Source organism: Sapajus apella, unplaced genomic scaffold (assembly GCF_009761245.1).
Source record: "Sapajus apella isolate SASKATOON/1434 unplaced genomic scaffold, GSC_monkey_1.0 scaffold4, whole genome shotgun sequence".
Lineage (NCBI taxonomy): Eukaryota > Metazoa > Chordata > Mammalia > Primates > Cebidae > Sapajus > Sapajus apella.
Window position 1 is genome coordinate 14,099,012 of NW_022436944.1, and position 26,183 is coordinate 14,125,194.

A 26,183-nucleotide genomic window follows, 5' to 3' on the forward strand; every position below is an offset into this window, starting at 1 on the left:
AGAGGATGAGCCAAAGCAGGGTAGGGCGTCACCTAAACCAGGAAGCACAAGGGGTACTGATGAAACGTATCTCAAAATAATAGCTATTTATGACAAACCCATAGCCAATATCATACTAAATGGGCAAAAACTAGAAGCACTTTCTTTGAAAACTGGCACAAGACAAGGATACCGTCTCTCACCACTCCTGTTCAACATAGTATTGGAAGTTCTGGCCAGGGCAGTTGGGCAAGAGGAAGAAATAAAGAGTATTAAAATAGGAAAAGAAGTCATATTGTCTCTGCTTGCAGATGACATGATTTATATTTAGAAAACTACATCATCTCAACCCAAAATCTCCTTAAGCTGATAAACAACTTCAGCAAAGTCTCAGGATACAAAATCAATGTACAAACATCACAGGCATTCCTATGCACCAGTAACAGACAAACAGAGCCAAATCACAAGTGAACTCCCATTCACAATTGCTACAAAGAGAATAAAATACCTAGGAATACAACTTACAAGAGATGTGAAGGACCTCTTCTAGCAGAACTACAAACCACTGCTCAAGGAAATAAGAGAGGACACATACAAATAGAAAAACATTCCATGCTCATGGATAGGAAGAATCAGTATAGTGAAAATGGCCATACTGCCCAAATTAATTTATAGACTCAATGCTATCCCCATCAAGCTACCAATGACTTTCTTCACAGAATGGGAAAAAACTTTAAATTTCATATGGAACAAAAGAAGAGCCTGCATAACCAAGACAATCCTAAGCAAAAAGAATAAAGCTGGAGGCCTCAGCTTTGAAGTCAGACTTCAAACTATTACTACAAACTGTACTACAAGGCTACAGTAACCAAAACATGGTACTGGTACCAAAATAGATACATAGACCATTGGAACAGAACAAAGTCCTCAGAAATAACACCACACATCTACAATCATCTGATTGTAGATAAATCTGACAAAAACAAATGGGGAAAGGATTCCCTGTTTAATGATGTTGGGAAAACTGGCTAGCCATGTGCAGAAAGCTGAAACTGGATCCCTTCCTTACACCTTATACAAAAACTAACTCCAGATGGATTAAAGACTTAAACTAAGACCTAAAACCATAAAAACCCTAGAAAGAAAACCTAGGCAATACCATCCAGGACATAGGCATGGGCAAGAGTTCATGAATAAAACATCAAAATCAATGGCAACAAAAGTCAAAACTGACAAATGGGATCTAATTGAACTAAAGAGCTGCTACACAGCAAAAGACACTATCATCAGAGTAAACAGGCAACCTACAGAATGGGAGAAAATTTTTGCAAGCTATCCACCTGACAAACTGCTAATATCCAGAATCTACAAATAACTTGTTTATGAAAACGAACAACCCCATCAAAAAGTGGGTGAAGGATACGAGCAGACACTTCTGAAAAGAAGACATTTATGCAGCCAATAGACATATGAAAAAGTGCTCATCATGACTGGTCATTAGAGAAATGCAAATCAAAACCACAATGAGATACCATCTCACATCAGTTAGAATGGCGTTCATTAAAAAGGAAATAACAGATGGAGAGGATGTGGAGAAATAGGAATGCTTTTACACTGTTGGGAGTGTAAATTAGTTTAACCACTGTGGAAAACAGTGTGGCAATTCCTAAGGATCTAGAAATAGAAATACCATCTGACCCAGCAATCCCATTACTGGGTATATACCCAAAGGATTATAGATCACTCTACTATAAAGACACATTCACACATGTTTATTGTGGCACTGTTCACAATAGCAAAGTCTCGGAACCATCCCAAATGCCCATCAGTGATAGACTGGATAAAGAAAATGTGGCATATATATATACACCATGGAATACTGTGCAGGATGAGTTGTCCTTTGCAGGAACATGGATGAAATTGGAAACCATCATTCTCAGCAAACTAGCACAAGAACAGAAAACAAAACACCACATTTTCTCATTCATAGATGGGTGTTGAACAATGAGAACACATGGACACAGGGAAGGGAACATCATACACTGGGGCCTGTTGGAGGGTGGGGAGAGGGGGAGGGATAGCATTAGGAGAAACAGCTAATGTGGATGAGGGGTTGATGGGGACAGCAAACCACCCTGGCATGTGTACCTGTGTAACAAACAGATACGTTCTGCACATGTACCCCAGAACTTAAAGTATAATAAAAAATAACTTTTAAAAAATACACTGATTTGGCCAAAAATCCAGAAAACCATATACTTAACTGAAAATAACCTAGAGTAAAATAAATGACACCAGCACAAAAGGACAAGTATCTACAAAATCTTTATAAATTCACATATTTTTCTGAAAGTATACAAGCAGTCTCAATTTACTGGGACAAAAATTAACATTGTTGTTCTTTAGTAATGAAGTCAATGTACAATTCAGAGCAGGTAGGTGTTCATAGAAACAACTAGGTTTGATAAAAATACTGTGTTATGTTACAACAATTCACGGTTGAAATAAAAAACTGAATGTGTTAAATACTTGCCATATAACAACACTTTAATACACAGCATTGATCTTCTTGCTAAATAAGACTATGATTCATAAGATGCATGTATTTCAAAAGCTGTATAACATTTTACTTATAAATTAATTCACAGAATTCATATAGTTGCTTTTTAGCTTCAACTGGGTATTAGCAAAAATAATACAAAATAATTCCCGTGCAAGCACAAATTTACCTTCCTTCCTAAATAAAACATGACATTAAATTACAACCTGTTAGCCTCTCCTTTAAAAAGTCTGTGACATTATTAAAGAAGAGACAGAATTCTTGTTTTGCAAACCCCAAGACACCTCTCACTGTGGTCCATTGCTATCACATTAACACAATTGCTCAGACCTCAAGGCACTCAGACCTGAAATGTCTTTTACACTAAGAATGTACGCACAGGTCAAAGAGAGTAATCCAAGGGTTAAAAGTCCCCAATGCCCCACACTGGCTCATTGCCGAGCTGGCAGGGTGCAGGGTGTCTGAGCCAAGCACACTTACCCTCAACTGGGTTTCTGTAACTTTACAATTTTAACTAGTTAGCAGACAGTAGTTGGGACATGTCACATATAGATATGAGTCTCCAATAATGTACACTTTGCTAGGTTTTATCTCTTTGTTAAAGAAAATAGAACAGAGGGACTATAGCTGCCAGTAGAAATCATTTCCCCCTTCTTAATCTCCCAACCTTCATCACCTCCATGAAACCAACTACTAAAATAATCTTTCTCTCTCTGTGCACTAGTGGAAAAAGTAAAGTTCTACAGAAACTCACAGTTAAGAGAGACTCTGAATACAGCAAGTTAAGGCTTTTAGTGCAAATAGAATGGATTCCCACTAAGGTCAAAATGTTTCAATTGGGTACCAAGCTGACTTCTTGATATCCTTTAAGGTCTAGTTTTCCCTTTCTTGAGATTACTATATTGTGTTCCAGCTAATTTCTACTTGGAAACAAGCTAGAACAGCTGAAAACCAGGTATTATTGAAGGCAAAGCAGCCTCACGCTGGTTTTTTAATCAGCTCATTTGGGAAGTTTTTTAATTAGAAAGTAGGCTGGGCATGGTGATTCACACCTTAATTCAGCACTTTGGGAGGCCAAGGCAGGCGAATCACTTGAGGTCAGGCGTTCAAGACCGGCCTGGCCAACATGGTGAAATCCCATCTCTACTAAAAATATAAAAATTAGCTGGGTATGTTGGCATATTTATAATCCTAGCTACTTGGGAGGCCGAGGCAGGAGAATCACTTGATCCCAGTGAACCGAGATCACACCACCACACTCCAGCCTGGGTGACATGGGGCAGGGGGGTTGGCGAATAGGACCCCTGTCCTATATTCATGGTTTTCTCACATATGTGAAACCATCTAAATTCTATGTTGTTAAAGGTAGTTTAGGTTAATTAGTCTATTCTTATGTATAAGCCAATGTGGGATGAGATGGATTTAAAAAAAAAAAAAAATCCTTAAAGTAAGGCTTTCTACTTTCCTTCTAATGAGGAAAAAAGGTGACAAAAATTCAAGTGTCAATGTCCCTTTCCTGGGAATAGGTTTAGAAAAACATAACAGCTCGCCTTCTGAACTCTACCAGTTCCTTTTGAAGTCAACAAAGCATTGGAATCAGATTTTTAAAAAAAGAGGAAAATATTTACAAAACCGGACATTCCTTACAGATACAAAATCTTGCTAATGCTGGGAAAACCATACAAGGGTGTTTAAAGAGAAACAGTAACCTTAGTAAAGCAAGGATAGAGAAAACCAGGATATGGTATGTGTTTTTTAATGCCAGAACATGGTGAAACTAAGACGAGCAGAGATGACCTGATCCCTGAAGTGGACTGCTCAACTATTCTGCTCAGCCTCTAAGGAGGTCTGCAGGGGTGTGGTTAGGTAAAAACTGAGCTGTGCAAACTAACTGTATCCACAATTCTTCTCATGAGAGAGCAGAACAACCTGGCAAGCTTAAAGGCAAGTGTTTTCATTCTTTTAATTAAATAGGCTGTGATAAAATTAACAATAAAACTAGCCCAGAACCAACCAGCCCACTATGTGTCGTGCAAATCTTGCAGTAACGAAAGACCATCTGAGAGACTACACGTTGGTCTCCAGTCCTAGCAAGCGTCCCATTCTCTCCACATTCTTGTCAATTATAGCTTGACATGTTATCTCCTTGGCACATTCCATAGGAAACCAACCTCTTTCTCCATCTCGCAGTCGTTCCCCCTCATACCAGCCTGTGAAAAAGAACAGAGTCCACATCAAACAAGTATTTGGAGTGTGCCAGCTCCAAGCAGGATATGAAAAAGCTGAGCGGCAGCATCGCTCTCCAGGCTAGGTGCCATGGATGATGAAAGGTAAGGAGAATGAAACAGGGAAAGGTTTCAAGAGGAATGAATGACATTCGAGGGAAAGAGCCTAAGCAGAGGCCCTGAAGTGAGAAGGCTGAGTATCTGAACCTGGCAAAGGAGATGCTTTGGGTAAGGACAGCAGGAAAAACAATTTTTTTGAAAGGACGAATCTTTGGAGATGAGAACTAGGTCACTGGGGGACTGGAGAACAAAGAAAACTTCATGGTTTCCTTTTGAATAACAAATCAGATGACTGCATCTACATTCAAAACCAAATTAGATGAATCATAAAGTGTAGATAGATGAGAGGCAGGTGCACATGAGAAAGCTGAAGGGAAAGCCCAAAAAGAGAAGAGGCAAATGTTTCAAAGTCCCCAAAACACCTCTCCAAGTCATCTTTAGGCATCTGGTAAACGATCAATTTGGGGAATAAAGTCTTGGGGAAGAGGAGGAGTAAGAACAGAGAAGCAACAAAATTAGCCTTAGAGATGAGAAGGCAGTACATGTATGTAATATCAAACATTCACATATCAAGATTTGGGATACAGGCAATGATGACAAAATGAGACTCCTCGGGTCTATAGCACTCTGAATCCCGGAACACGAGTGTCCCATAAGAACGCTCCCACTCACCATCACTGACACGTTGATAGATGAGGACAACATCTGCCACCTGCAGGGAGAGTTCATCTGGCTGCTTGGCAGTAAATGACCTAACGATTTCCACCTGGGTCAGTGCTGCGGCAAAGAAGACATACTAAGTTTCCAGTAGCAGAGAAAAAACACGTGCAATCCAACAGTGTACATTTACTCGTTTTTCTCTGCAACTCAGGGCCAGCACTGAGAGAAACAAGTTGGGCTTCTAACAAGCCGAACATCTTTTCTAGCAATTCCTTTACTTGGCTATATGCTTTAGAATTTTAGAACCTCGGATTTGAGAGGCCTTTTATGATGCATGAATCCCCTCAATAACAGATTGATTAGGAGTCATTAGTCATGTCACACAATGGAGCAGAAAATAGCCATTTTGCCTTAGGAAAACTGAGGCATGAGAGAGGTGTTGATGTGCTGAGTCCATGCAAAATCTGCAATAGACATAGTTCTCCTGGATCTCATCAGAGTGTTTTCCCATCCCAGCAGCAGCACATGAAAGCTTCCAAAAAAGTTTAGAAATAAGAGGAGTTCTGGCTGTGCACGGTGGCTCATGCCTGTAATCCCAGCACTTTGGGAGGCTGAGGCGAGTGGATCACAAGGTCAAGAGATTGAGACTATCCTGATCAACATGGTGAAACCATGTCTCTACTAAAAACAAAATATGGGATTTCCAACCTTCTGGAATCCCCTCCCACACAGTGGGAGCTCAAAAAAAAAATAAATAAAAATAAAACAAAATACAAAAATTAGCTGGGTGTGGCGGTACACACCTGTAGTCCCAGCTACTCAGGAGGCTGAGGCAAGATTATCAGTTGAACCTGGGATGTGGAGGTTGCAGTGAGCTGAGATTGCACCACCGTACTCCAGCCTGGAGACAGAGTGAGACTCCATCTCAAAAAAACACCACCAACAAAAAAAAAGGAGTTCCAACCAAAAGCCATGTTAGACCTCCTCAGAAATGCTGACATGTGACTTCTTACTTAATTTGCTTTTTAATATAAAGCTTGATTTTAGGAAACTTTCGTACCATTTTGGCTTTTAATCTAAGCTTAAAGCTGTAATTTTTGAGGATTCCAGGATAATGTTTTGTCCTAATTCTTTGGATTTGATCTTCCAACAGTAATAACCTAAGGAATTACAGCATCAAAGTTAGGAAGCTAATAAGTACACACCACCACCCTTTACTGCACCAGTTTTTAATTCGCTAGAATAAGAAACACACTTTCTTAGAAGGTCAAAAAGAATTGTTAATTTTCTTTTAGATTAAAAATACTTTTCAGACTCTCAGTATGGAGAAGGCTTAAACATTATTAACTATATTGCTCATTGATAACAGCTAAAAATTTAAAAGCTTTACAGTTCATGTAGGGCTTTTAACATTTATTATTTAACTTATCTTCACAATAACCCCATGTGTATAATGGTGTAACTGACTTGCAGATGGTTAAATAGCTCTGTAATGCTAAGCAATGATTTGCCATGTTTCCACAACAAAGAAGTGCACCTTGGATTTGAATTCAGACCCGTTGACTTCCAAAGCAAGGATCATACCCTTCTGGTGTAAAGCAGAAGGAAGGAAACCTTGGAGGAAACTTAGGCAAGGACTGTGGTGGTGTAAACTCATTAGTAACCCGGCATCCAGCAGGGGGCAGAGCCCATCCATGTTCCCAAATGGGCTTCCCCTTGACAGTACTTACAGGTTCGGTCTGCAGGCGGCTTTCCGCTGCTGTGTCCCAGGGCAGTTATCCAGCGGGCTCTCTCACTCCTAAAACAGAAGGCAGATCCAACTGAGAGATTCAAGGTGTATAAACACAGAATGGAGTGTGTTCTAGACAGCCAATGCAAAGCCATTTCCAGAAAAAAGATTCTCCAGAGAGGTATGGTAAAACAGGGTGAGAGTTGTTTAAAAGTGATAATCTGGAAATCTAAAATAAGCAAGAGACTAGCTATCATTGTCAAAAGATTCTGAATGAACTGGCTTGTTATTGATTAAAAGGAACTTCTCATATGACAGTTTAAAAGTTAATAAGGAGCTGATTACACAAACACACTATATCCCCAAACGATATTTTGCATTCTCATAATTTGATGTTTAACATTTCATAAGCGGTAAGTTTCATTTTTTAAAAATCCTACTAATTTCTCAACTTCCTCCCTTCTTCCCTTCCCACTCACTCAAACCTTTCAGAAAAGATGAGAAACTTGACATATTTAGTTGTGTCAACCCTCATACAACTAACTTTGCCAAATATGAGCCTTACTGAAATAGAAATTCTTTGGTCACTTTTATACTGTTCCCAAATGCCTAAAATGGTTTAATGAGTACAGGAAAAATGACAAATACTTTTAATATAATATTAAGTTACAATTACATAAAAATTAATTATTTAAAGGATCAAAAGTTTCAGATAAGCAAGGACTGCTCTACCTAATGCAGTTACCCTAGTTTTTTATTTTGAGAATCAAGTATTAAAATTGCAACTAATACTGCCCCCACCATATACAGACTTTTAAGTCTCTGTTTTTTATCAAACACATGCTACATTCAGACACCACACTCCACATCCACTATTTCTTTTTTTTTTCTTTATAGATTACTCAGTATTGGATACGTGACATCTACTATTTCACATAAACCTCCCAAAAGCCCATTTGAAGGATGCAAAGACCAGACAGAAGTTCAGAGGCAAGTGATTCAAACCAAAGTCAATTTCTACTGTGCCACTCTATATTCTTAAGAAAAAATGCCTTCATGACAAACATTTGGGGGGAAAAGTCTAATCTCTCATAGTAGCCTGAATGATGCTTGTCGCTATCACCCCATCTTCATCCCCATATGCGTCCTTCTAATCCAGGCAGAGAGGACTTACTGCACTGGAACACGGCACCCTGGCTCCAGCCTTTCCTATTCCTTCCCTCTGTTTTTACCTAGATATGCCCACTCATTATTGCCATTTAAATTTCTTATTGAGGAATAACATACATAGCATAAACTGAAGAGTGCACAGTGTTTACTTGTCAAGACATGGATGCACCGGGCAGTTCCATTCTGTCCCCTTCCAATCAATAACCTCTGTCCAAAGGTAACTGCTATTCTGTTTTCCATTACCATGGAATTTCTATTACCATGCCTCTTTTGTACTTTTTGCAGATGAAATCCTTTAGTGTGTACGCTTTTGTATTTGGTTTCTTTTGCTCAACATATACCCACTCAAGGTTGAAAGCACAAGGCTCACTTCCTCCAAGGGGCCTCCTCTGATACATAAGCCAATCCTTCCATCCCCAACCCAGTCTGATAATCCTGTCATCCCCTCTGCACAATTCTGTTACACTGCTGATCAACAGTAAGCCTCAGAAAAGCAGGCAGCTTATCCATTTGGTTCACTGTATTATCTCTAGAACACTGCCTGACACATAACAGGGGTTCAGTACATATCTGCCAATGAATGGATCCTATAACTCATCGTATATTGAGTCCAGTCATTTACTGACTCATCTGCTTCTCTTACTAGGCTACAAACTCCAGAAGGGCAGGAATTAGGCCTTGTTCTAAATAATATTCTGAAGCTTGTATGCGTCAGCTATGGTACTAAACAATTCCAAGTATCATCTAATTTTTACAACTATCTTGCAAAGAAAATATTACCAAAATTATTTCTATTTTTCAGAGGACAACGGAAGTCTGGTATGATAAGCACCTAACCCAGGCAGTCTGAAATCAAAGAGGTGGGGTTACCTAGCCGATGTTTACAAAATAATGATAGAAGGCAAGAAGGGTGGAAACTGTGGTATCTTGAAAGACAGACCTTTTCTTTTTTATTGAGACAGAGTCTTGCCCTGTCGCCAAGGCTGGAGTGCAACGGTACGATCTTGTCTCACTGCAACCTTCACTTCCTGGGTTTAAATTATTCTCCTGCCTCAACCTCCCGAGTAGCTGGCATTACAGGCACCCGCCACCACGCCCAGCTAATTTTTATATTTTTTTAGTAGAGATGTGGTTTCACCATACTGGCCAGGTTGGTCTCAAACTCCTTACCTCATAATCTGCCCACCTCGGCCTCCCAAAGTGCTAGGATTACAGGCGTGAGCCACCACACCCAGACAGACTTTTCAAAGATTAAGATGAGGCTGGGCCTTGGTCAAGTTGTTGTGTCAAGTAGTAATATAAACAATTTACATAGAAGCCAATGAGCCTGTCTTGTTTTTAAAACCTCTCTCTTGGCGGGTGGATCACAAGGTCAGGAGTTCAAGACCGGCCTGGCCAATATGGTGAAACTTCGTCTCTACTAAAAATACAAACAAAATTAGCCAGGCATGGTGGCGGGCACCTGTAGTCCCAGCTACTCAGGAGGCTGAGGCAGAAGAATTGCTTGAACCCAGAAGGTGGAGGTTGCAGTGAGCCAAGATTGCGCCACTGTACTCCAGCCTGAGTGAGAATAAGACTGTCTCAAAACACACACACACACACACACACACACACACACACACACACACACACCTCTCTCTCTAATACAGGACAAAGGGCTGTACAACAGTTCTGTAAGAAATAAGCAAAGCACAACTTCATGTAAAATAATTCCCAGGTAAACACTTATATCTTGCTATCATCTCTTTATTCGGAATAAGATCTATTTTTCACTCAAGCTCAAATGGAATTTCCAAAGTACAAACCCAATCAAAAACTAAATAGTTCATAAATAGAAGAGGTGCTTACCAAGAGAAATCTGAAATGACACATTTGTGTGTCTCAATGCCATACCCAAACAAGTTATACACAGCCTGTCTTCCTGGAGCAATTTAGAGCAACTTGGAGCTATTGAGGCAGATCTTCCTGTACAGAGACACCATCGCTAGCAGTGAGGGGCCAGTCTCAGCAGTGGCTTCACCCTGCCGCCAGTTTCCAGAAGTCCAGATGAAATCTTTCACTTCTGTGGCATGCTGCCTGGATGCTAATGGCATCCCTTAGACACGGCTGCCCCTCACAGGGACTCCAGAGGATAGAACAAGACACTTCTTGTTGCCATCACTTAAAGGCACCACTTCTTGAAACTGCTTCAGTTGAGTCAGTCCCCACCCCACTCTTCGATGCTGTCAAATCCTTGGGACTTCCCTTGGGGCTTCCAAGAGCCCACCACAGAGCTTCCCCAGCTATGAAGCAGAAACCACTACATTTCTAAAGCAGGAACGAAGTTGTTGTAAGATGGATTCAAAAGGACAGGAAAAATCAGGGCATAGACTTACCCATTATTAAATTTAGGTATCAAGTCTAGGGCTGACTCACAGACATCTTTTTTTTCAGGGACATATCGATAGGAAACAAGATGAATTCAAAATCTACCACACACCCAGTTCGTAGACTTTTCCTTTTGCCCAAAATGACAGAATAAACAATGTTGCACTAAAGTCCACCTGCAGCATATCAACTTTCTCTTTAATCTTTTTTTTTTTTTTTTTTTTTTTGAGACGGAGTCTTGCTCTGTCCCTCAGGCTAGAGTGCAGCAGCGGGATCTCGGCTCACTGCAACCTTCACTTCTCGGGTTCAAGCAATTCTCCTGCCTCAGCCTCCAAGTAGCTGGGATTACCACCGTGCGTGGCTAATTTTTGTATTTTTAGTAAAGACAGAGTTTCACTATCTTGGCCAGGCTGGTCTCAAACTCCTGACCTCATGATCTACCTGCCTCGGCCTTCCAAAGTATTGGCATTACAGGCATGAGCCACCACACCTGGCCAGCATATCAACTTTCGAGTCTAACCTGACCTCTCCTTCCTTCACCCACATTAACTCTGCACAGGCCCTGGGTTGGGTGGGGGGTGCAGAGTGAATACACTGGAGTCCCTTGCTCTTCACAGCCCTCAATACAAAGGAACACACAGAAAACACTCACAAAACCCAATACAGCAAGCAGTGTGCTGAAATGGAACACTCTACCAAAACATTTCACCTAGGTAGAGAAAGAAGACTATATTGAGAAGAGACTCTTTTAACTTATTTATCCATAAATGCAGTCTTTTCATAACCCTCAAGTTCTCTTGGCATGGCATGAAATGATGTTTCTATGGTTTCCTATCAGCTGTGGTAGCACCTTGGCCTGTCTCTCATATAATTAATTATGCATAGTAGGTTTAAACTTAATTGCACAAAAGTCAAAGATACAGCAAAGTCTCACTTCTTATGGAATACCAGGCATCAACTAGAAAAGATAGATGCTGACTGAAAAAGCAGGAAGTAGGCTTTGAAGTAACAGAGGCAGGGCTGTAGGTGAGACTATACAGAACAGAACACTGGCTGAGGACTCCATCACTAATAGGGTTTTCCTGATTTCACAACATAAAAAAAGAGCCCTTAGTTGCTCTTTAACCTTCCATTTATCCCTCCCAAATGGCATTTGACCAGTTACTGTTTGTGTTTCTTCTCACAGCCTACACATTTACCTGTGGTTCCTTTTGAATTTTCTATACCTACGGGCTTCGAAAAAAAGTCCTTCAAACCTTTGTAAAGAGTAGGATTGTGAAAATGGTTGTTTTTGTTCATTCTCTCACACATTCAATTCAACTAGATTAGTTCAGAAAACTGATCCATAAAAGAAAACCCATAGCATGAAAAAAAGTTATTAAAAATGCTGAGACAAGACCTTAAAAAACTAGATACCAACTCAACTTGCTAAATTTTAAAAAATCTACCTGAAGCAAAGTAATATCCCTAGCCCACTAAGATTTCTAAAATTTAGATTTTTGTCACATGCTATATAGTTAAATCAATTATTTCTTGTTTATCGCATTCTGTTAGCTTGGACCTAAAATGTCTGATCCAGAATCCTTCAGTTAACCTGAAGTGGGTCAATGATCTGTTTCCTTGCTAACAAAAGACCTCTTGTCCTATTGGGGTTGGTGTGAGGATCACATAAGATCAAGTCCTTCGACAGGCACTAGATAAATGTCAGATTATTATTGAGCTTAGAATTTAGATTTGACAAGGAAAAAAATCCTGTGCCCTACAATAAGTAAAATTTTTCCATGCAAACTGTCCTCTTTATGTTGTGATTTTTCTTAAAGGATGAAGTATATGACTGTGTTAGAGACACTATTTACAATTTTATCCCATTCCATGTACTTCCTGTTAATGAAATCATTAACAGAGGCAGGAAAAGCTCAAAGACTCCCTGCAAACAATGCCCCTTTATCAGGAGACCCAGGAATTGGTGTCTGGATGGTTGACAGCACCAGCCGCATTTATTATGCTTCTAGCTCTATGAGGAAGAAGTTTTGAGATAGATATTTGACAATGGGCTAAGGTAATCATATCCTATATCTGAAATATAATGAGTGAAGACAGTTTACGTTCATTGTGAACATGCCCTAGATGTTTCCTGATGGTACACACTACACCCAAATGACATCTAAATGTTACTGCAAATGCAGGAAGCCAAGGACTCCACTTGCCACAGCCTGTGGTGTGTGCCAGCTGCAGCTGTCTGCGCTTCATTTTAATGAGGGCAGACAAAGGGGTCTCTCTGGCTCCCACATTCCTCTTGAAAGGCCCAGAGGGAAAAAGGAATGACAGTAGTAAAACATTCTTTCTTTGTCCTTTTATACAGGGTAGGCTTTTGTATTTTTCACAGACTACTGTCTAATTAATAATACCATGACTTAGGGCATGTAATGGATAAACAGCTATAACAGTATACATGACTTAGATGTACATTCTAAAAAACATTTGACTGAATCCTTAACAGCAAACATTGAAAAACAAATAAAATTCAGGAAAAACTTGCTCCAGCAGTTAACAAAAAGGGCAGTAAATAGAGATAGATAGGAAGCAGCTTTTCTTCACACCTGGTTACTCTTCCACCTTGTCTTGGATAGAGAAAAGCTAGTTATAATAATCATGGGTCAATCCCAAAAATATTCATTGGGAACCCACTCGCTGTGTATAAAGCAAGGAAAGAACGAGACTAGAGCTGAGCTTAGGGATTAGTGGGATGGGAGAGGAGAATGGCTAGGAGGCTATCAGGGTAGTTCAATATGATGTGACTGACCTAGGAAGGGGGCAGTGGAATGGAAACATGTGGAAAGATGAAACAGACTTTTACACAGGAAGAACTGGCAGGTGATGGATCTGTTCTGACACAGAAGCATCAAAAACAGCACCCAGTCTCCAGACTGAATAATACAAAACAGTGCCAACAGTACCATTTACAGAAGTGTGTGTGTTGGGGAAAGCCACGGGCAGTGTTGATGTTTGGTTTTGGACAGGCTGCATTTCTGAACATACAGCGAAGAGGAATGCTCATAGGTGTGACAGGCAAACTAAAAGAGCAAAGATAAGAGGCTGAGAAAAAACCTCAAAAAAGGGGGTTAGCATGAAAGAGATGGACGGTCAATAAAACTAAAGGATACTAAAGGTAAACAAAGAGGAAGACTGGAATACTGGGTGTGAAAGTAGGAAGCCTGTTAATCTGATGGAGAGGCCTTAGCAGGATGCCAGAGGAAGAGGCCATGCCAAGATTGATTAAGGAACAACTCAACATATGGTGCCAGCAGCTCATGCCAAAAATCTAAATATCATTGATTCCTCTCTTCCACTTACTGCCACCCCAACTCATCCAATCCATTCATTGGTCCTGTTGTTTTTATCTCCAAAATATAACACTTCTATCTCCTCTTATATGCCATGGTCCAAGCCAACATCAGGACTCCCTTTGACTACTCCAACAGGATTGGGGTTAGGGTTCTCATTGCTTGTCCCACTGAAACAAACTTCTGTCCCCTGCCCCAGAGCCCTTGTTGTTCCTGGAACTCCCTGCTATGGTTTATGTGGCTCTAAACCAGTGCTTCTCGAAATATCTCTGGTACAGAACCAGTCCCCACCCCTTGAATCCATTGCAGACCAAGAGTTTTTAGAAATGCAATAAAAATAAATAAATTGTTAAAATCATCACATGCTTTGATGCTTCAAAAATGTCAAACTGCTTCCCACATACCAGGCTGGTAACTGCCTGAGGACTGATGGCCCACAGACAGCAATGGGGTACCTCTGCTCTTAGATGAACTGGCTTTTGTTACCCATTGACTGCTACCCTCTCCCTGGTTTATTCTGCTCCAGCCACGTTCTCCATTTTTAAGCCAAGTTTGAGAACACTAAACTCGTTTCCTTAGAGGTTTTCCATTTGCTGTTCTCTTTGGCTGAAACATTCTGGCTCTGTATTTTCCTAATGCAGAAGGGTTGACTCCTTTTCATTCAAAGCTCAAATATCACCTCTTAAGAGAAGTCTTCCTGCACCACCTAAGTTAGAGTGCATATCCCCATCCCCGCCCCAATTAGCACTCACTCTGGATCACATCGCCAGCTTTAGAGTCTTCACTGAACTTACCACTACCTGAAATGATCCTTTATTTTTAATTGGATCAAGAAGAAATGCTTTCCTATCATCCCAGCTCATTGCAGGCCATTTGCTCAGGCAGACTGGCAAAAGCTCCCTTCCATCCAAAGTCACCCTTCTTAAGAGGAGGAAGCCCAAGGGGATCAGGTCTTCACTTGGATATGGGCCTAAGAGCAGAGATCTGATCTCTGTATGATTCCCTGCTACATCCCAGCACTGAGAATAGCACTTCACAGAAAGTAGCTGCCCAACAAAAATCCCTGAATTGGCTGGGTGTGGTGGCTCACACCTGTCTTCCCAACACTTTGGGAGGCCGAGGCAGGTAGATCACCTGAGGTCAGGAGTTTGAGACCAGCCTGGCCAACATGATGAAATCCCATCTCTACTAAAAATACAAAAAATTAGCTGGGCGTGGTGGGCACCTGAAATCCCAGCTACTTGGGAGGCTGAGGCAGGAGAATTGCTTGAACCCAGGAGGCGGAGGTTGCTGTGAGCTGAGATTGTGCCACTGCACTCCAGCCTGGGCAATTACAGCCAAACTCTGTCTTGAAAAAAAAAAAAAATCCACTTAATTAATTAGTCTGGAGAAATGAAGGCCATTCTCCTGAGAAGTTCTGTAAAGGGAAGGAAGGATGTAGGAGCAGGCTAGGCGTTTGGAGTCATGCAGTGGAGACCATGGATGAGACAGGAAACATGACAGGAAAAGTGAACAAACAGTGGCACACACAGCAAGCACCGGGGATTCTCAGGATGAGACTGCAGTGTGCAGTAGTGAGAGCCTTCCTCAGCAGAGGGTACACTTGACATGGGCCCTAAGAGGAGGTATCTGGCCATCTGAGGAGGCCTGAAGAGGGCATTCCAAGAAGTATGAAAAACACAGGCAAAGGAACAAAAAAGAAAGTTTAACATGGAAAATAATTTTGGGGATGCAATATCTATTTAGCATTTTATTATAAAATCTTCCAACCCACATAAGATCATAAATTTAACATCTAGATTTCCACAAACTTTTTCCTTTTTAAAGCCTATGGATTTAGGTCAGGCATAGTGGCTACACCTGAAATCCCAGAACTTTGGGAGCCTGAGGCGGGCAGATCACTTGAGGGTTAGGAGTTAGAGACCAGCCTGGCCAATATGGTGAAAATCTGTTTCTACTAACAATAAAGAAATTAGCCAGGTGTGGTGGTGGGCCCCTGGAATCCCAGCTCTTCGAGAGGCTGAGGCAGGAGAAAGAATCACTTGAACTCATGAGGTGGAGGTTGCAGTGAGCCGAGATTGTACCACTGCACTCCAGCCCCAGCGACAAAGTGAGACTCTGTCTTAAAAAAAAAAATAGAAAACAATAAAGTCTTTGGACTCAAAAATTCTATATTTTAGTAGTTTCCCACAGTTAATAGTAACTGACTTCCTGTAGTTTTCCTTCCAAATCTAGAACAAGCCAAACTGAGCAGCGAAGTAGGGGTGGAACAGCCTACTGGCTGGCAGCTTCTTTGTAAAAAGATTAAAATTTATTACTAGAAACAGTGATAATAGGAAGACTAGAAACAGTGCTAGACTGTCAGGAAGGCCAGATTCTAGCTCCAGCTTTGGCAATAACTCACTTCCTGTATGGCCTTTGTGAGTCTCACTTCACATAGGGGAAGAAAATAAGAGAGCTGAACCATATATATAATTAAAAATATGTGTATATATTTATAATTTAGTTTTATTTTATAATATTATAATTATACATAATTAGGGTCACCATATATTTCATTCTTCAAGAACCTTCTGAGAGTCAAAAAGAGTATCATTCATAATTTCACCAGGAAAACAGACCTAAACTTGAACTAGTGATTCTGGGAAAACCAAAATGTCTGACCACCCGTATCTATAAGCTTTCTTCAGCTCAAAAGTCTATTTTCCTCTAGAAACACCCATGGGTCCCTTTGTCATGTTCTATAGCTGGCTTGGTACCTGGCACATCCCAGATGCTTGCTGTTTGCCCCATCTCCTTTTGATAAGCATTTCTGCATTCTTTATGTAATCAAAGCCACTGATTTTTCTTCCACAATTTTACTGTCTTATGAAGTTAAATTGTTCTTGTGCCAAACAGCTGCACCCCTCCTACTGCTGATTTTACATGTCAAATATCCTCAGGTGGCCTCTAGTTTTTCAAAGGAGGTAAATAATCAGGTGTAAAATTCATTATTCTACAGGTCAAAGAGTAAGTAGTGAAAATATCTACCTGACTGGTCTTAAGTTCTTCAATGACTTAAGGCCAGAGTAGTAGTGAAAACCTTGTTTTTCTTGATTAATGAGCCATATTAATCAAATAAGAGAGAAAAGAAAACCTAAACAACATATACTTATTGATGCCTTTCACGAATCTTGGAAGCAAATTCTATGCAGATCAAAACTCTAACTGCTCAAAACTAGGAAGCCCAGAGCTATATTTCCAAATATGGCACGTAACAATTTGCCAGGTTTTTAAATAGCCTTTTTTTTTTTTTTTAAGGAAAGTTGAGTGTTTGGTTGCTATTTTTTCAACACCAATGAAAGCATGTCTGGGGCCGGGAGCAGTGGCTCACACCTGTAGTCCCAGCACTTTGGGAGGCCAAGGTGGGCGGATCACTTGAGGTCGGGAGTTCGAGACCAGCCTGACCAACATGGAGAAAACTTGCCTCTACTAAAAATAGAAAATTAGCCGGGCATGGTGGTACATGCCTGTAATCCCAGCTACTCAGGAGGCTGAGGAAGGAGAATCACTTCAAATTGGGAGGCAGAGATTGTGGTGAGCCAAGATCACACCATTGCACTCCAGCCTGGGCAACAAGAGTTAAACCGGTCTCAAAAAAAAAAAAAAAAAAAAAAAAAAAGCAAGCAAGCATGTCCATTTATTTACTTCTCAACTGTAATTGAGGGTGAGGGCAAAGAGAATGAGAGAGTCACTCCTTCTGTACCCAGGGAGACCTCTGTTCCATGCCACTTCTGGAATGTCCTCATGCAATTAATTAAAGAACTACAAATATGAGTCAGACCCACGGGTTTACAAGTGACATGACTAAATATTCTGAGAACATGTCTGATTGAGGAAATGAACAACTATTCAGTCTTTGGCAAGAGTGAAAGGCAAAAAGATGGAACAAATGCTACAGAATGTCCCAGGAAAGGATCTAGCCTTGGCGTGAAATAAACTGAACATGTCAGTTCACCTCCTACTCTCTTGGAATAATCTCAGAAACGAGTGGTGGAGATTACATAAATTATGAATGAGGCAGTCAGGAAAATCTCTGTTGAGATGTTGGCAAGCCTGAATAAAGAAAACAAACAATCCTTGTAAACTGGAAGAAAAGGAAAACACAAGGCAAAACCAGCAACACTTTCACCATTACTAATGATATGGGGAAAGGGAAGTCTCTAGTTTCTGAGAATTCTCTGTAACACTGGAAAAGTACTAATCTCCCAAGTGTTTAAGCTGTTCTCGTCCTTAAAGTCATATAATATCCAAAGCACAAGCATACTAAAAATTCTGTTTTTAAGAGATGTTTCCCCACACAAAGAAAGTCTAGGTTTGTCCTCACTGGTGAAGGGGTTTAAACCACTTTTGGAGTTCAAGCAATGCATCCCCTTGGCCCTGGTCTTGGGTGTATCATTTGTTGGTCACCTCACAGAGCAGCAAGCACACTCTCACCCAAGCTCACCTCCCCTGAGCCACAAACACAGAGGGGCATGCTTGGAATGCCATCAGCGCTTTTCAGCACCTTCAGTGGAAGAACTCTGGGACCTCAGATAAAGGCATTTTTTTGCTTTGTAAACAAACACATGAGGATGAAGCTCCCTTTTTTTTTTTTTTTTTTTTTATGGTTGCTAACTAGGGTGATGGTTGCTGAAGGTTTGGGTCGCTGTGGTAGTTTCTTAAATTAAGATGACAATGAAGTTTGCTACATCAATTGACTCTTTCATTCCTGAAAGATTTCTGTATAGCATGCAATGCTGTTTGATAGTATTTTACCCTCTGCAGAACTTCTTGCAACATTGGAGACAATCCTCAAACTTTGCCACTGGTTTATCAGTTCAGCTTACGTAATATTCTAAATCCTTTGCTGTCATTTCAATGATGTTCGTGGCATCTTCACTTTCTTTGCTCAACCTGAAGAAGCAAATCCTCATTCGTTCAAGTTTTATTATGAGATTGCAGCAATTCAGTTGCATCTTCAGGGTTCTCTTCTAAACCTAGTTCTCTCGCTATTTCCATTGCATCTGCGGTTGCTTCCTCCTGAAGTCTTGAACCCCTCAAAGTCATCCATGAGAGTTGGAATCGACTTTTCCCAACTCCTGTTCATATTGGTATGTTGATCTCCTCCCAGGAATTATGAATGTTTTTGATGAAATCTACAAGATGAATCTTTTCCAGAAGGCTTTTAATTTACTTTGCCAAGATCCATCAGAGGAATCACTATCTATGGTAGCTGTAGCCTTATGAAATATATTCATTTTTTCAATACCTTGGTGAACTCTCCAGTTCACTTGGAATATTCTATAGCTTTCACCAACCTGTCCTTGGTGTTCTCCAGCCTGTGAAATGTTACTTCTAGGGCCAAAAGATGTTAAAAATTTTGACATTTTATGTGGATGCCTTGTAATTTTCACATTTTTTTAAGTCTCTTGATAAAGATTCTTTGCTTGGCCAAACTTTAGTTAGACTTCTGTACCTTCTCCCAGGCTCATCTGTACAGTTCTTCATAAAATCCAGTTTTAGCAAAGAACTCTACTAACTCAGTTTTGCAAGAATATCCCCCACCCCATCCTCAATATCTGATAAGATTCATTATTCTCCATCATCCCACAGGTTATGATGTCTAATCACCCTGGCCTGTCGTCAGCAAGAATCCTGTTCGGTTAGTTTAGCCAGAATCTCCCTTAACCCTGATATTTCCTCTTAGTAATTTTCCACCCATGGACCTCCAACCTGCTCCATGGCTATAAATTCCCACTTGACCATGCTGTATTCAGAGCTCAGTTCAATCTCTCTCCTGCACTGCAAGATCTTGTTGCGATGGTCCTTGAACCTATTAGGATGGTCTTGAATAAAGGCTGCCTTAGTGTGCTTTAGCAAGTGTCTTTGAATAATTTTTCTTTAATATTCCCTTTATTCATCTAGGAACACTGTTAAAATCACTTTTTTTTTTTTTTTTTTTTTTTTTTTTTTTTTGAGGCGGAGTTTCACTCTTGTTGCCCAGGCTGGAGTGCAATGGCTTGATCTCGGCTACACGGCAACCTCCACTTCCAAGGTTCAAGCGATTCTCCTTCCTCAGCCTCCCGAGTAGCTGGGATTACAGGCATGTACCACCATGCCTGACTAATTTTGTATTTCTAGTAAGGGTTTCTCCATACTGGTCTGGCTGATCTCGAACTCCGGACCTCAGGTAATCCACCTGCCTCGGCCTCCCACAGTACTGGGATTAGAGTCATGGGTCACCATGCCCGGCTCTATAATCACTCTTAAAGATATCTCTTTGGGATCACTTTCTCTAAGATCTTGCTACAGTTTTAGGGTTGTTATTCACCAGCTGCTGATCCATTTTAACCACACCATTTAGGAACCTTGGCAGAGATGGAGTGGAAGGCAGGAATTTGAGAGGACAAAGAATTGGGGAATTTCTCCTTTCCCTCCACTGTTCCACTCTCTGACCCAACAGAATATTGATGATTATTGCAAACGGAAGTTTCTCATTTCCAAACAAATAAATTGGTCAACAATCCCTAAGTGGACCAAAAATAATCACTGAGGTGGACTTGAAAGTTAAACCCACCCCAGCTCATCCAACATGAGAACTAACTGCATCCTAACCACTGGAGAAACTGCAGGCACAAACAGGATGCCTGTCTTGCTCTTGTATAAACTCTGGATTAGAAAGAGGATTTACTGGCCGGGCGCGGTGGCTCACGCCTGTAATCCCAGCACTTTGGGAGGCCGAGGCGGGTGGATCACGAGGTCAAGAGATCGAGACCATCCTGGTGAACACGGTGAAACCCCGTCTCTACTAAAACTACAAAAAAAAATCAGCTGGGCATGGTGGCGCGTGCCTGTAATCCCAGCCACTCAGGAGGCTGAGGCAGGAGAATTGCCTGAACCCAGGAGGCAGAGGTTGCGGTGAGCCGAGATCGCACCATTGCACTCCAGCCTGGGTAACAAGAGCGAAACTCCGTCTCAAAAAAAAAAAAAAGAAAGAGGATTTACTGGCATATTTTTGTAAACTGAGTAGCTCTTTTGACAGAAATCATTGGGCTTTCTGCTTTCTGGTTGAAGGCAGGTGAGTGAGAAATGATCTCAATTCCATTACCTAAGAAGGCTTATGGCCTAGACTCAAGCTACCAGTTGAGTCATATTCCCCAAGGATAGTGTGTCATCTTTTTGTGAACGAAAAAGGTAAAATTATTCTTGAACCACTCTATAAAAATAAAAACATCATCTAAAGCACAGTGTATCTATCAGGACTTTTTTTTTTTTATTATTTTTTTAGACACAGTTTCACTCTTGTTGCCTAGGCTGGAGTGCAATAGCGACGTCTTGGCTCACCACAATCTCCACCTCCCAAGTTCAATCGATTCTCCTACCTCAGCCTCACAAGTAGTTGGGATTACAGGTATGTGCCACCTCACCCAGCTAATTTATTTTTAGTAGAGATCAGGGTTTCTCCATGTTGATCATGCTGGTCTCAAATTCCCAACCTCAGGTGATCCACCCGCCTCAGCCTCCCAAAGTGCTAGGATTATAGGTGTGAGCCACCATGCCCAGCCTATCAGGAGTTATAGGGACAAAAATAACAACATTCATCTCCTGTAAGAAGATTATAATGAAAAGAGCAGAATAAAAAAAGCACCCAGTGTAAAAAAGCACCCAGTGGTCATGCTTAGCAAATAGTAGGTGCTCAACAAAAACATGAAAAGTAGCTGCTGTTTTAGGGAGTCTGTAAACCAAAGGAAATCAGGTCAGGGAGATACTACCAGATATTTCGGATCCTTTTCCCACATATACTTACTGGGTCTCAGCTCCTAGCAGCATTTCCACTTTCTCATTCGCATGGTTACTAAGAACTGTCAGAGTAAAGAGGTGACTGGCAGAGCTCTGTCTTGAATAAAGCATTGTGGAGCTGTTCTTTCCTGGAGAAGAATTAAGCTCTTCATTGTCACAAGATTCTACCAATAGCTGATCTCTTAAGGAATAATCATTGACGTTGTAACTTTCTTCACTATAAAGGAAAGGGAAAAGAACATGTCAATTATTCAGCAGATAAGACTGTGACACTGTCAGTTTTCAAGGCACATTTTGGTGGAAATGGCAAAGAGTAGGCATGAAGGAGAGGGAGAGAATGACTTATTTTAAAATATGAATTGGAATTCTATCTACTGATTATGATTCAATGTAACCCCCTCCAATTAAACCTAATTACTATTTTTATGTATGTAAATACTAAATTGCATTTCAAGTATAAAAGAAATAAAAAATAAATAAAAAATAAAACCCTCTGGGTTTCATTTGACATCATCCTGGAACTGTTATGTGATCCTTGCATCCATCTTGGTAATGTTGTAGCTGGTATACCTCCCCAGCTTCCACATCTCCATTTGCAAAATAAGCCCCAAATCTACTCATGCTCTGGGTAACAAGACCTTACCCCTAAAACACCCATCTCCAAATGATCATGCATTGGAGAGAAGAGCCCCAGAGGTCTGCTTGTTTCTGGCAAGACACCCAACCCATTCTTCTGTCCCACACCCAGAGCCTCACCACCTGTTTCAGAAACCACCAGGACTAATCCCAACACACTCTCTATTCCCACTTAGACTCAGGACCCCCCCCCCACTCCAATATCCTTCATTCTCCTACACTCCACCTTTTTCCACTCCTCAGCTGATCCTGAACACCTTCCACCATGCCCTCTGGGAATGCAATTTCCTCATTTAGGGAATGCAGTAAAGTCTTCTAAATACTTGGCCCCATCCCTGAACCTTCCCTTCACATTCTTGCCTTAAAAGAAACTTGGCTCTCCCTACAGGACAAGGCATCTCCTGAGAGCTCTCTGCCTGCCTGCTTTTTATTCTTGCTTCTATACAATCATCACTTCCTCCTCCCGAAAAAACATCAGCTTTGAAGCTCATGCCATCAGTCTCTAACTCATAACCATAGTCATCTATAGACCTCTGGATCATTCCCAATCCTCCCCCTTGAGTTTTATTGCTGGCTCTCTGTCCACAACACTTCTTCATAGACAAACAAACACACACACACACACACACACACACACACTCTCTCTCTCTCTCTCTCTCTCATTCTCTCTCTCTCTCTCTCTCATCATCTACATCAAGTCCCCAACACTACTTTCTTCTTGAATTCCCATGTAAAGGATCTTTCCATTACCCTGTGCCCTCAATTCTCTGACTTATTCTCCTCCCATGATCTTGTTTTCTACTCTACTTCACCCACAAATCCATGGTTGTACCTTAGTCCTTGTCATCACCATCAACTACAACCTCTCTGTAATGCCAGTATCAAACACACCACTCTCTAACCAGCACAGCCTTTCTTTCCAACTCACCTCCTCTAGTCCTCAACACCAACCATTATTTAACCCACCAGTTCTTGCAACCCACTGACCCTACAACCTTTCCCTGCCATCCTTAATTCCCTCATATCCTCTTGTTCCTGCATATTAAATTACCTAGCTTGGATTTCTTGGCACTTAGTTATAATTATGTCTTGCATACATGTTTATCTCCTTGATAGTACTTGCCTAGCAAATCCCAAACCTGGTTATATACAGCTTTTCCTCCATTCTGCACCCGCACCCTTGCAGCTAAACATGGGAGCACTCAATAAATAATTGTCACATAGTGGATGAATATGCAATAAATTCTAATATACTCTAGGAACATGAAATAATTACCTCATTTAATAATGAATGCAAATGCATGAAGTCAGGGGAGCTTAGAGAAAAGAAAAATACTTGTACCTAATCAAGTACACTAGGAATTTCAAAACAGGACACTTTGCTCAAGATTTCTTGGAATTAATTTTACTCAGCAGTGGATATCTGTCAACCACTCCTTTGTAATGTTCCTTGAAAAACTGTAATCTTTTCTAAAATTTAGTTTGATAAATTCTCCCCTCAAAAAACAGTAAATGCAGTTATCTATAAAAGCAAAATACTGCCTTCTGATCAAGCCTAATTGTTCCTAGGATAGTAATCTGTATTAACTAAAAGTTTGTGTGGCATGATTATCTCCAAAACTCTCCTGAGATTGCCTACAGACCAGCACACCCACACCTGGATATGTCAAATATTTGTTACATCCAAAATAAGACTTATCAAAGCAGATGTGATGTTTACAAAGAGGAAGCTGAATAATACACTTTACAAACAAATATGGTTATTTCTTAAAAGAATAGGTTTATAGAAACAAAGCAGTCAATTTTTAGCAGCATAGAGCAAGTTTATAATGTTGTATAGATATTATATCAGACATGCATTTAACAGCGCAGAACTCAGTATAAAACCCCAAAACCAGGTAAAGCGGCAAACATAACAAAACCTCAACAGCAACAGCATCAAAAACAAGAGAAAAAGATGAACTGAGGCTTCCTTGTTACCATTTTCTCTCTGCCTCTTCTGATTACTCTTTTGGTCCAATTTACAAGTTAAAAAAGATAACCTGTTAGTCAAAGGCACCTGTTTCCACTTAAAAACAATTCCGCTTCAGAAACAGAAATGGAAGCAACTTAATATTGTGAACGTGGGGTAAGGCCCTAAACAATGACATGTGCATAGGTATCGTAGGTATTTCGAAAGAAATAGAAGTCAAAGAAATGTATATGCTAAAAAGTCATCATTTGAGATGACTCAAGTTCCAAAAAGTTGTCAACATAAAGTGGTTTCACCTATCAAGTCATTCCAATAGAATTCAAGACCGAGGGTTTACAGAAAATGAATATAAGCTAATATGAATAAACTACTTAAGGTTTTTTTGTTTTGTTTTTTTGAGATGGAGTCTCACTCTGTTGCCAGGCTGAAGTGCAGTGGTGCACTCTCGGCTCAATGCAACCTCCACCCAGGTTTAAGCAATTCTCCTGCCTCAGCCTCCATGTAGCTGGGATTACAGGCATGTGCCACCTCATGTGGCTAATTTTTGTATTTTTAGTAGAGACAGGGTTTCACCATGTTGGCCAGGCTGGTCTGAAACTCCTAACCTCAAGTGATTGACCTCCCAAAGTGCTGGGATTACAGGCATGAGCCACTGTGTCCACCCAGTTTTGTTTTCTCATTCAAGAGCCATCAATGCTTTAAATTTTTGTCTTTTGGGGATAAAGACAGAAGTAGATGTTTTTAAATGTTTATTAGTTGTTCTCTTAAGCAATGACAACTACAATGTCACTGATTAAGAGCCAGGGTGGCTGCTGGGCTCAGTTTATGCCTACAGTCCTCTCAAATGTCCAGTTTGAATGATAAACTGGCGGCTCTAATCATAGCTATATGATTTCACCTCAAGTATTTATTTCCACACATCTGCATAAGTGTGTCATTAAATACACCTGAACAAGGATTTTGGTCCACTGGACTTCTAAGTCCAATATAAAATGCAGGAAACATGTTGGCCTTTTTTGTTTTGTTTTTTGAGATGGGAGTCTCACCCTGTAGCCAGGGCTGGAGTGCAGTGGTGTGATCTTGGCTCATTGCTACCTCTGCCTCATGGGTTTAAGCGATTCTCCTGCCTCAGCCTCACAAGTAGCTGGGATTACAGGCGCTTGCCACTACGTCCAACAAATTTTGTGTATTTTTAGTAGAGAGGGGGCTTCACCATGTTGGCCAGGCTAGTCTCTAACTCCTGACCTTGTGATTCGCACACCTCGGCCTCCCAAAGTGCTGGGATTCCAGGCGCGAGCCACGGTGCCCGGCCCTTTTTGTTTGTTTGTTTGTTTTAAAAGTGATTTACTACCAATCATCCAATATCCAATACTGTTATTTGATCTAGGCCAGCAAACTTCTGTATTACGTAATAAATAATGTAGGTGTTTATACCTTTACTGCTCTTTTAGGGGCTCTAATAAAAAAAGAAACAATTCCATTTAATAGTAGTGAAGTAAAAGATTTATCTTTATTGGATACCTAATTCAAACCCAGTGGGACAAAAACTGAAAGAAAAAAAAAAAAACCGAGGCTGGGAGCAGTGGCTTGTGCCTGTAATCCCAGCACTTTAAGGTCAAGAGATTGAGACCACCCTGACAACATGGTGAAACTCCATCTC

The 26,183-nt window shown here is 40.7% G+C and overlaps 1 protein-coding gene across 2 annotated transcripts in view; it reads right to left on the reverse strand.

Moving 5' to 3' along the window:
- Nucleotides 1-3,975: 3,975 nt before the first annotated feature.
- Nucleotides 3,976-26,183, reverse strand: part of ARHGEF26 (Rho guanine nucleotide exchange factor 26) — a 128,758-nt gene continuing 106,550 nt past the window's right edge. For both annotated transcript variants that reach the window (XM_032262853.1, XM_032262860.1), the window contains exons 12-15: nt 21,923-22,132; nt 7,215-7,282; nt 5,497-5,601; nt 3,976-4,749 (exon numbers count right to left, since the gene is read on the reverse strand). In XM_032262853.1, coding sequence (XP_032118744.1) covers nt 4,607-4,749; nt 5,497-5,601; nt 7,215-7,282; nt 21,923-22,132 — 526 coding nt within the window. In that variant the 3' untranslated portion in view covers nt 3,976-4,606. The remainder of the gene's footprint in view (nt 4,750-5,496; nt 5,602-7,214; nt 7,283-21,922; nt 22,133-26,183) is intronic.